The 9,954-nt window shown below is 52.6% G+C and overlaps 1 protein-coding gene across 1 annotated transcript; it reads right to left on the reverse strand.

Annotated features, from left to right (window-relative positions):
* Positions 1-7,783: 7,783 nt before the first annotated feature.
* On the reverse strand, positions 7,784-9,603 carry LOC133899074 (cinnamoyl-CoA reductase 1-like). Its single transcript, XM_062339993.1, has 4 exons — positions 9,376-9,603; positions 9,002-9,159; positions 8,702-8,887; positions 7,784-8,608 (listed from the first exon to the last, which is right to left on the reverse strand). The coding sequence occupies exons 1-4, from the start codon at positions 9,524-9,526 to the stop codon at positions 8,081-8,083; spliced, it is 1,023 nt and encodes a 340-aa protein (XP_062195977.1). The 5' UTR covers positions 9,527-9,603; the 3' UTR covers positions 7,784-8,080.
* Between the last annotated feature and the right edge of the window lie 351 nt (positions 9,604-9,954).

The following is a 9,954-nucleotide window of genomic DNA, read 5'->3' on the forward strand; positions in this document are numbered from 1 at the left end:
CATAAAACCTTGAGGAGTTCCTCGACCCACAGGCCTCGAGCGAGGCCAACGAGTCAGCGGTTTAAGTCAGAGAGAATGTTGCCGTTGGCCCGTTCGACGCCCTGTTGGACTAAGAATGTCAAACTGCAGCGAAGCATAATTCGATGCTGAGGTCGTTGTAGAATTTTCTGAAAGGCCCGGAGTCAATTTGTGTGCCGTTGTCGATCGTGAGCTGTTCTGGGATGCCAAAGTGGTAGATTATGTTTTTCCAGAAGAATTTCTGGACATTCTTTAGTGTGATCGTCATGAGGGGTTCAACCTCGATCCATTTGGAGAAGTACTCCAATGCTACCACCGCGTACTGAAGGTTGCCTTTGGCACGGGGGAATGGACCGATTAGGTCCATTCCCCAACAAGCTAGGGCCAGACGAGAACGATTGGCTGTTGGGGAGACGGGGGGCGGTGGCTTCGTCGTCCCATCCATTGGCATCCTTGGCAGGTGCGGACGAGGTCTTCTGCATCGGATATGATTGTAGGCCAGTGAAGCCCCTGGCGGAGGGCCGTGCCGGCTAAGGCACGAGGTGCCGGCCAAGAATTGTACTTCTTTTGGATTTGTGGGAGGTGACATCTTTACGATGGCATGAATCTTGCCAGGGTTGGCCTCGATGCCTCTCCGGGAGACGAGATATCCCAGCATCTTTCCCGCCTTGGTGCTGAATATGCACGCCTCTGGGTTCAATTGTATGCCTGCACCCCGGAGGCTATCAAATGTTTCTTGCAGGTCAGCGATGTGGTTGATTTCGAGCCAGCTTTTTACCACGATATCGTCCATGTAGGCTTCGACATTACGACCCAGTTTCTATTGCAGTACCTTGTGCACTAGGTGAGAGAGGTGGGCCCAGCATTTCAAAGAATGAAAGGCATCCAGATGTAGCAGTATACCCCAAAGGAGGTAATGAAGCTGGTCTTGCTCTCATCTTTTATCGCCATCCACACCTGGTGGTAGCCAGAGTAGGCATCTAGGAAGCTTAGCAGTTCGTAGCCAGTGGTGGAATCTACTAGCTGATCGATTCGAGGAAGGGGGTATGGGTCCCAAGGGCACACTTTGTTTAGCGATGTGAAATCGATGCACATACGCCACTTTTTGCTGTGTTTCTTGACCAGGACGGTGTTAGAGAGCCAATGGGAGTGGATTACCTCTTGGATAACACCGGCCTTCAGTAGCTTCTGGACCTCTTTTGCAGCCTCTGCCCGCTCTGGGGAGAGTTTGTAAAGCCCCTGGCGTACGGGACAGGCCTTCGGGTCGACCTGGAGGGAGTGTTCAATGATGCAGCGATCAACTCCTGGGAGGTCCTGCGGTGACCATGCGAATGTGTCGAGGTTACCCTGTAGGACGGCCAGAAGCTGGGCTTCCTGCTCAGAGGTGAGGTCTGCCCCTATCTGGAAGGAACGGTCGGGTTGGTCTAGGTGTATGGGGACACGCTTTATGTCTCCCTCTCTTTGTGGCCTCGGAGGGCCGTGGTACCAGGGATATGCCGATGGAGGGTCCTTGGAGCCCTCCTGGGTTACTGCATGGATGTGATGATCGAGGAGTGGAGCAGGGTGCTTGTACTCGATGCGCCTAGCCAGGTCTTGGTCGCCGTGGATGGCTATCTGTCCCTGGGGTCCGGACATTTTCAAGCAGAAGTAATTGTGATGGGGTACGGCTCCGAATTTGTTCAGGGTTCCTCGTCCCAGAGTGGCATTGTAGGCATAAGTTACGTCCACAACGTCGAAGGTGATTACTTATGTCCGTGCTGCAGGGCCTTCGCCGAAGATGATTGGGAGTTCTATCTAGCCTAGGGTGTCGAGGTGGGGGGCATTGAACCCCTGGAGGGGTCTATGGCCTGGCGAGAGCCGGCTCTGTGGGATTTGGAGCTGGTCGAAGGCATGTATGAATAGGAGGTCCGCTGAGCTGCCTCCGCCGACCAGTATTCTTGGGACCTCGACTTCGGCGATGTTGGCTGAGATGACCAGGGCATCGGAGTGGGGAAATTTCACCCCCTTGAAGTCGTCGATGGTGAACATCACAGGGGCGTCGGTGCATTCGGGGGCCTATCGATGGATGTTGGTTTCTACGATGTGGTGCACCCCATGTGCGTAGTCTGGCCGCTACTATTTTGAAGCGCAGCCGGAGCTCCCTCTGCCAGTTATATCGAGGACGATCTGCTTGCCCCGTGTCCCCTCGTCGTTGGATCGCCTTGCGGATGACTGGGGTGGAGAAGGAAGGGCCAGCTACTGAGGGTTCTGCAAGGCCAGATGATCAACCCACCAGCTGGCTAGTAGCCTGCGATCTTCAGACTGCTCCTTGGTGGCCCCCTCAGCTGAGGCGAAGGCTGCCTGCCTCCAGAGGTATTCTTCTCGGAAGGTAGTGAGGGTTCGGTAGTTGTCGGTGTTGTGTCCTCGTCCTGCGCCGTGTAGAGTGCACCAGGATTCCTCCTCAGAACACCGGTTCGAAGCGCGGCCTCGCTCCGGGATGCCTCCGGGGTGTCCTCGGCCGCGTCTCCTGGGGTGGTTTTGGTTTGGAGTCCCATGGCTAGGCTGATGTTGTTGATGTTTCAGCGTTACCACTGTAACCCCCTTCGGTACCAGAGGTATGAGCCTCCTCGAAGCCCCTCTTCGTTGGGGGAGAAGGGGCGTGTCGGTGACACAGGAACCAGGGGTCCCTGAGTCCCGAGGCCAGATCAGCAGATTGCCATGTGACGCCCTCCCGCGGGGGATATCCCCCTGAGGTACGAGAAGACCAAGTCCCAGGAGAGGGTGCTCGGGGCCATGAACAGTGGTTCCCGAGTACCCAAGTTCCCCGATGACCCGAGAAGACCAAGTGCCGGGAAGAGAGTGCTCAGGGCTGCGAGCAGTGGCCCCCAAGCATTCAAATCCCCCGACGACATGAAAAGCCAAGTACCGGGAAGAGGGTGCTCAGGGCTGCGAACAGTGGCCCCCGAGCACCCGAGTCCCCCGAGTCCCCCGAGAACCCAAGGAAAGTCAGTTCCGGGAGAGAGTGCTCGGGGCTGTGAACAGTGGCCCCCGAGCACTCGGTTCCCCGAGGACCAAGAAAGGGCATATCCGGGAGAGAGTGCTCGGGGCAGCGAACAGTGGCCCCCCGAGCACTCGGTTCCCCGAGGGCCTAAGAAGTCCTTCGCCGGTGGCCCCCACAGAGGCCCAGCGGTGAGATGTTAGCTGGTGAGAGGGCCGATGCTGCATTTAAGAGGGCGCGTGGCCTGTCACCTCCAACTGCTCCCCCACGCTTTCTGTCAGTCCCTGCTACGGCCTGGCAGGGAGGCGTGGGGACATTTAATGCACGGGTCCCATCACGGGACATCCGGCGCGCCTCAGGATAACATCGCGAGGCCCAAGGTGCCCCGCTTGCCGCCCTGCTGAGTCAGGCTTGCTCTGATCGGGCGGGCACGCCGGGCTGCTCGGTGGCTGCCCGATGGGCCCTCCCCGCAGCACCCGTTGAAGGACGGCATGATGACGAACAAGACCGGACGGGGCACGTTTTCAACTCTCCCCGTCACCTCGCACAGCAGCCCATGATGGTTGCTTTCCATTTATGGCGCCTTGGAACTCGCGCCCTCCCTTTCTGGGCATGCTACCGCCCCGGCGGGTATTTAAGGCGTGGCGGGCTCCCCAGAGAGGACAAGTTAAGACTGAGAAAAGAAGAAGAAAGTGAGGACCGGTTCAGACCAACTCAAACTCTCGACAAACCGGACGAGCACCGAAGAACAAGGAGCACGAAGCTCTAGACTAGACAAATATTCTTGTAACCCAGCAAACACTCAGAGAAACATTATCAGAACATTTATAGCATACATACAGGAGTAGGGTGTTACGCTCAGTGCGGCCCGAACCTGTCTAAAAACCTCCTGAGCATTTCCTACTTCCTGCACCCGATCATTCCATTCCACCTGCATCGCATTTACGCCCATTTATTTCCCCCGCAAAACGGATTTAGAATCATCCCCCTGGCCGAATCTCAAAGGGGGTCCCTCCGGATCCCTGCTTGAGGAGTTCACCCTCCGACAGGGCGTGTGACGGTCCCTCCTGCGAGTGTGACTTCTCGGGGTTGACACGAGAAGTCTCGGTAGCTCACGAGCGCCTATGGCAGAGTTTTTCCTCCTCTGTGCTAGCATATTCCTCAAATTTGCTCATGGGGACTTCCACCATCCGTATGGGACGTCGGTACAGCCGATCGTATAGGGGACGCTCGGCCAGGCCTTGGGTCGTGGCATCGATGACTGAAGAGTCTGGTATGCCCCTAATCTGGGCTTTGGTCTGGGAGAACCTTCGGAAGTAATCCGGGAGGGTTTCGTCCGGCTCCTGTCTGATGGTGAACATGCTTCCAGAGGTTATTGGCTCGATGAAGGTGCCCTGGAAGTTGCTACGGAATAGGTCTCAGAGTTGGGACCAGGCATGAATAGCATCCGGGTCTAGTGCCCAGAACCAGTGTATGGCCACCCCTTCCAAGGAGAGAGGAAAGCATTTAGCCATGGTGGCCGGTCTGCCCCCACTAGCTTCTATGGCGACGAAGTAGGACCGGACGAACTCATCAGGGTCTGAATCGCCCCTGAACTTAGGTAGCTTTGGAGTCCAAAATCCCTCTGGGAAGGGCGTCCTCTGCAGGTCGGCCTGCAGGGGAGAGTCATAGTCTTGCAGGGGATCCTCGCGATGTCGGCTCCGAGGCTCCAGAGGCCGAACGTGCGGGGCCTTGGCGTCGAAGATTTCATCGGCAAGTAGAGCTTGGATCGAAATAGCGCTGGTCGTCACGGGGGTGGCGGTGGTTGTGCGGGTAGCCTTTTGTATAGGTCAGGAGTGCCGCCAGGCATGATTGACGCTCAGGTGTAATAGTGTTTTCGGCGGTGGCATCAGCCACGACCTCTAGGGGTGCAGCGGGGACCCCACCTTGTTGTTGCTGTTGTTGCTGGGTTTCCAGGGTAGGGAGCCCCTCGGTGCCAGCCGTAGCAATGGTCATGGCTGGGTCGGCGGTGGTTGTAAGGCCCTCGCTCCCCCCGGTTGGGGGGTCATAGTCAGCGCGGCCTATACCTGGTTGTCTGGACTGTCGCACAGGCGTGACCAGGGAGTCGGTTGCTATCGCCGCGGCTTTGGTGGTCTTTTTCTTGGGTGGCATCCTACCTCTCTTAGCACTTTTATGTTCAAAATCCCCATAGATGGCGCCACTGTTGGAACAAGAGTAGGAAGGAACACCACAAATGTATTGATAGTAAAAGTATAGACTGGGCTAGGGGGAGTATCACATGAAGACTTTCTGATAATACTCCTCTGTGCTGTGTTGATCGTGCTCTCTTGCTCAGATGACCATGGCCTATAGGGTCGGGCGTAGCTTAGCGTACAAGTTACCGCTATGTACAAAATATCCAGGATCTGGCCGAGTTACATGGTCTTATCCTAGATAACTACTTTTTACCCTGCATAAAAGATAAATATCTACCATGGTAACTATTAGGGTGCCTGTACCCAGAGGGGTGAGCAGGTCGCCAATTGTGGCCTGGCGCCGTGATGTCAGGGGTGTCAGGGTAACCTCCATCGTACCGAGGAGTCAGGACGGCGCCCACTAGCCTAGGTAATTAATGTCGATCACTTCCTTGCAGGCAAAGGATGACTGGCGTTCCTCTCCTAGAAGATCTTTCTTGAGGCCCGATGGCTTACCCTGTAGCCTTTGGGAAGCCTGCCCGAGCCCCAGAGATGGGGGGCTCCGAGGGGAGGCATGGCTCCGGGAGATGGAGGCTTCAGAAGGCATGGATCTAGGAGATGAAGGCTTCGGGAGGCATGGCTCCAGGAGACGAAAGCTACGGGAGTCATGGCTCTAGGAGGTGGTTACTCCGAAGTCTGGAAGTCAGAAAGCGGCCTTCGGGAGGCGTGGGCCCATGGGCATGGGCTAGCTGAGCCAAGGGGCCATCGGGGATCCTTAACAACGACCCCCAACAATATGCTTGCAATTTTAATGTCACGAGCAAAGGAAGATGGGCAAATTTGTGGACTAGTACCTCATTTGATTGAAATTGGTCTTTCAATTCTTCAATATGTAGATGACACAATCCTTTTCATGGATCATGATCTTGAACATGCAAGAAATATGAAGCTCTTGCTTTGTGCGTTTGAGCAACTTTCAGGCCTAGAGATTAATTCCCATAAAAGTGAATTATTCTGCTATGGAGAAGCCAAAGACTATGATGATCAATATATACAAATTTTGGATGTGAACCAAGGAATTTCCTGTTTAGATATCTGGGAATTCCAATGCACCATAGACGCTTAAATAATAAGGATTGGAAATTTATAGAAGATCAATTTGAGAAGAGATTGAGTAGTTGGAAATGAAAACATTTATCTTATGGGGGAGGCTAGTTCTTGTTAATTCAGTTTTGAGTAGTCTCGCCATGTTCATGCTATATTTCTTTGAGATACCAAGGGGTGTTCTCAAGAAGTTAGACTATTACCGGTCTAGATTTTTCTACCAAGGTGATGATCATAAGAAGAAATATAGGCTGGCAAAGTGGAGAATTCTATGTAGACCAAAGGATCAAGGTGGCTTGGGTATTCAAGACCTTGACATCCAAAACAAATGTCTATTAAGCAAATGGATTTTAAGCTTATCAACGAGGATGGGACATGGCAACAATTGATCAGAAAGAAATATTTGGGTAATAAAACTATTGCTCAAGTGGATCAAAAACTTGGTGACTCACAGTTCTGGACATGACTAATGAATGTCAAGGAAATATTTCAAAACTTTGGAAATTTTCATCTAAGGAGTGGCACCCAAATTAGATTATGGGAAGATATCAGCACCATCACCGGAGTCACTGCGCCACCAATCGGTAGTGTCCGCAGCTAGCTCCAGCTCCCTCCTCTCATCTCCTCTTGTCTCCACCTCCCCTGCCCGGGAGCTCCACAGTGCTGATGGGTCGAGGCTCCGATCTCCGCTGCACCCGACGTTGCACGGCCGCACCCCGACGTGCGCCTGGCTTAGGGCTTGTGCTGAGCCGATGGGTCGAGGCGTCGAGCTCCACCGCACGCCCGTACCCCGACGCATGCCTGGCTTGGGATTGGCGTAGATCCACTGAGAGCTTCAGGTTGGACTCGGTGAGAGCCGAGAAGGATGGGGAATTGGGGATGGCCGGATGGAGAAAGGAGAAGGGGCGTAGTTCCGGGTCCCGGATGGGTCTTGGGTCCCCGTCAGGTCTAGGATCAGGATCATTTTGCACCCGATAAAGATTTCGGGGCCAGATCGAGTTTGAGATCTCAGGTTTCAGGTCAGGTGCATTCTCGCTCAACTCAGCCCTGACCTGATCTGTTGCCACCCCTACCTCTAAGCCCCCACCCACCCACCAACCCAGACACCCAAACCCTATCTTGCCTTATATAACTTTCACGGACGGTGAAACCAGGGTCAATAAAAACTTATCTTGGACAATGTTAGTTGATTTAAGAATAGACCATTGTTTTTATTGTTAGGATAGTATATTTGAGTACTCCCTTTTTTACAAAATATAATTACACCAAAGATGAAAACGCATGGAACTGGGTTATTCCAACGTTTTAGATATATCAAAATAGATGAAAAAGGAAAAAAAATACAATTTGTAATATATGGGCATGCAGGTCAATAGTGAGTTTTAGTTGTAAGAGGATGAATATATTGTAATGAATGATTTATATTGAGCCTGACAAGACAATCGTAAAATAGAGCTGAATCGTGTCAGAGAGATTATAATCAATTATATCCTACAATAATAGTTGGATATATTACTAACAGTAATCACCGACTGAATAAAAAATACTCTCTCCATTCAGAAATAGTATACGTATTTTTTTTTAGAAAAGTTAAACTTTATCTACTTTGACTAATATTTAATCAAATTATAAGAATATCTAGCGTATAAAAATTATACGACCAGGTTTATAATTCAAAATAATTTCATATTATATAGATTTTGCAGTTTGTAAGAAAACTTTAATTAAAATTCAAATTCGAAGACCGAATCTAAAGGAAATACATCGACTATTTCAGAATAGAGTGAGTAATAGTCATTTCACGGGATCACAAGGATTGACTACAAGCGGCGACCTGGCGGGGAAGCAAGCCCTTGTCCTGGAGGCTGATGACCGTGTCGTACAGGCACAGGCTCACCGGCGTGATCCCATCGCCGAGCTCCGTCAAGCGCCGGCTGCTGAATCGGCACCCCTTCTCCGTCTCGCCCACCCCACCCTTGCACTTGGTAGGCACTGGGTAATCTGGGAACAGCTTGGCGAGGATGCGGCACACCTCGCCGCGGTGCAGCGTGCGGCCGGCGCAGAGGTAGCGCCCTTGTGCGCCAGGCGCCTCGTACACGCGCGCGTGCACGTTGGCGACGTCGCGGACGTGCACGTACGCCTGCGCGGCATCCGCGTACGTCTGCACCGAGCCATCAAGATACTTGAGGATGTGCCACGTGCTGGCGTTCACCGCCGGCTGCAGCAGCGGGCCGAGCACCAGCGACGGGTTCACCACGACGAGGTCCAGGCGCCGCTGCTTGGCGAGCTCCCACGCCGCCTGCTCCGCCACTGTCTTCGAGTAGCAGTACCAATTCTGCGCGGCATGGGCCAGTGTTAGGTCAAGTACTGTGACGTTGTCGTGTTGCGTGCTTGTCAGCAAATGCCGTAGAAGTGAGAACTAGCTAACCTTGGTGTTTTTGCAGTACTCGAGGTCGCTCCAGCACGTCTCGTCTACCTCCTCGGGGCCGCGACGAGGGTCCATGTACACAGCACCGATCGATGAGGTGAACACCACACGCCGGACGCTGCCGACGTCCGCAGCGGCATTGATCACGTTCTTCGTCCCGTTCACAGCTGGCTCGATCATTTGCTCCTGCATTTCAGTCACCGTACGCGTCGTTACATTATGAGTTGATGACCACTATAACATATTCTAGCTACTTATGAAGAACATTCTCCAAAAGGAATCTAGCTAGCTAGTAATTACCGGGTCGTCAGTGACGGGGGAGGCAGTATGGAAGACGCCCTCGCAGCCTCGGAATGCGGCATCGAGGCTCTCTTTGTCCAGCAGGTCCGCCCGCACCAGCGTCAGCTGCTCCGCCGCTCCATCCAGCGCTCTTAGGTGTGCGTTCTTCGCGTCATCATCTGAAATATATAAAATCTACATGAGGCATGGTTACAATGAATAGAACGTGATCTGCTGCGTTGTTCTTTGATGCGGGTTTGTAATAAAACGCCAGTGGATCTTATTTTAGCTAGTTACGAATCCTATTGATTTGTCACTTGGTTGTCTGGCTGAACATCACAGCTTCAAATTACTAGTCGGACAATTAATAATGAAACGCATATTGGAGCACAGACCAGGATTCCGGACAGTGCCGCGCACGGTGTAGCCCTTCTGGAGGAGGAGCTTCACAAGCCAGGACGCGATGAACCCGCCTGCACCGGTGACGCAGACGGTGTGGCCATGGCCGGAGGCGCAGTTGGCCGTGTTGTCATTGGCAACACCCATGTTTGCAAGGAGGTGGCTAGCAGGCTACGAGTTGCTAGTCCGCAATTGCTACGGAAATGTACTGATCAGTGTGTAACTGTGTACTGAATGATGGTTGCTAATGGAAAGGGGTCGCTATATATAGGGCTGAGGATGATGGTTGGTGAGTGGCGACCACGTGTCCGGTCCTTGGGAATTTTCATGTTGATGTTCTCAAGCATGTGAGAATCTTACCCTGCAAATTGAAAGAATACTAATTTAGTTATTTTGTCATTGACTTCCAATGCCTAATTCGTATATCCCAGCCGGAAACTTCCTTGTGTTGCAGTGTCTTCCAGCCCTCCACAAGGGTATAGAGTTCGGTAGTTGCAAAGATAGGAAAATTGATAGAAGTTCAAGGAAATGATCAACATCAAGGAAAAAACAAAACCAATGTGAATATGGAGAGC

Source organism: Phragmites australis, chromosome 18 (genome assembly GCF_958298935.1).
Source record: "Phragmites australis chromosome 18, lpPhrAust1.1, whole genome shotgun sequence".
Classification (NCBI taxonomy): domain Eukaryota; kingdom Viridiplantae; phylum Streptophyta; class Magnoliopsida; order Poales; family Poaceae; genus Phragmites; species Phragmites australis.

Coding starts and splice junctions, on each gene's coding strand:
- LOC133899074 (XM_062339993.1), bottom strand. CDS start 9,526: ATGGGTGTTGCCAATGACAACACGGCCAACTGCGCCTCCGGCCATGGC. Junction 9,160..9,375: donor CGGCACTGTCCGGAATCCTG/GTCTGTGCTCCA, acceptor TATATATTTCAG/ATGATGACGCGAAGAACGCA. Junction 8,609..8,701: donor AGTACTGCAAAAACACCAAG/GTTAGCTAGTTC, acceptor CATGCCGCGCAG/AATTGGTACTGCTACTCGAA.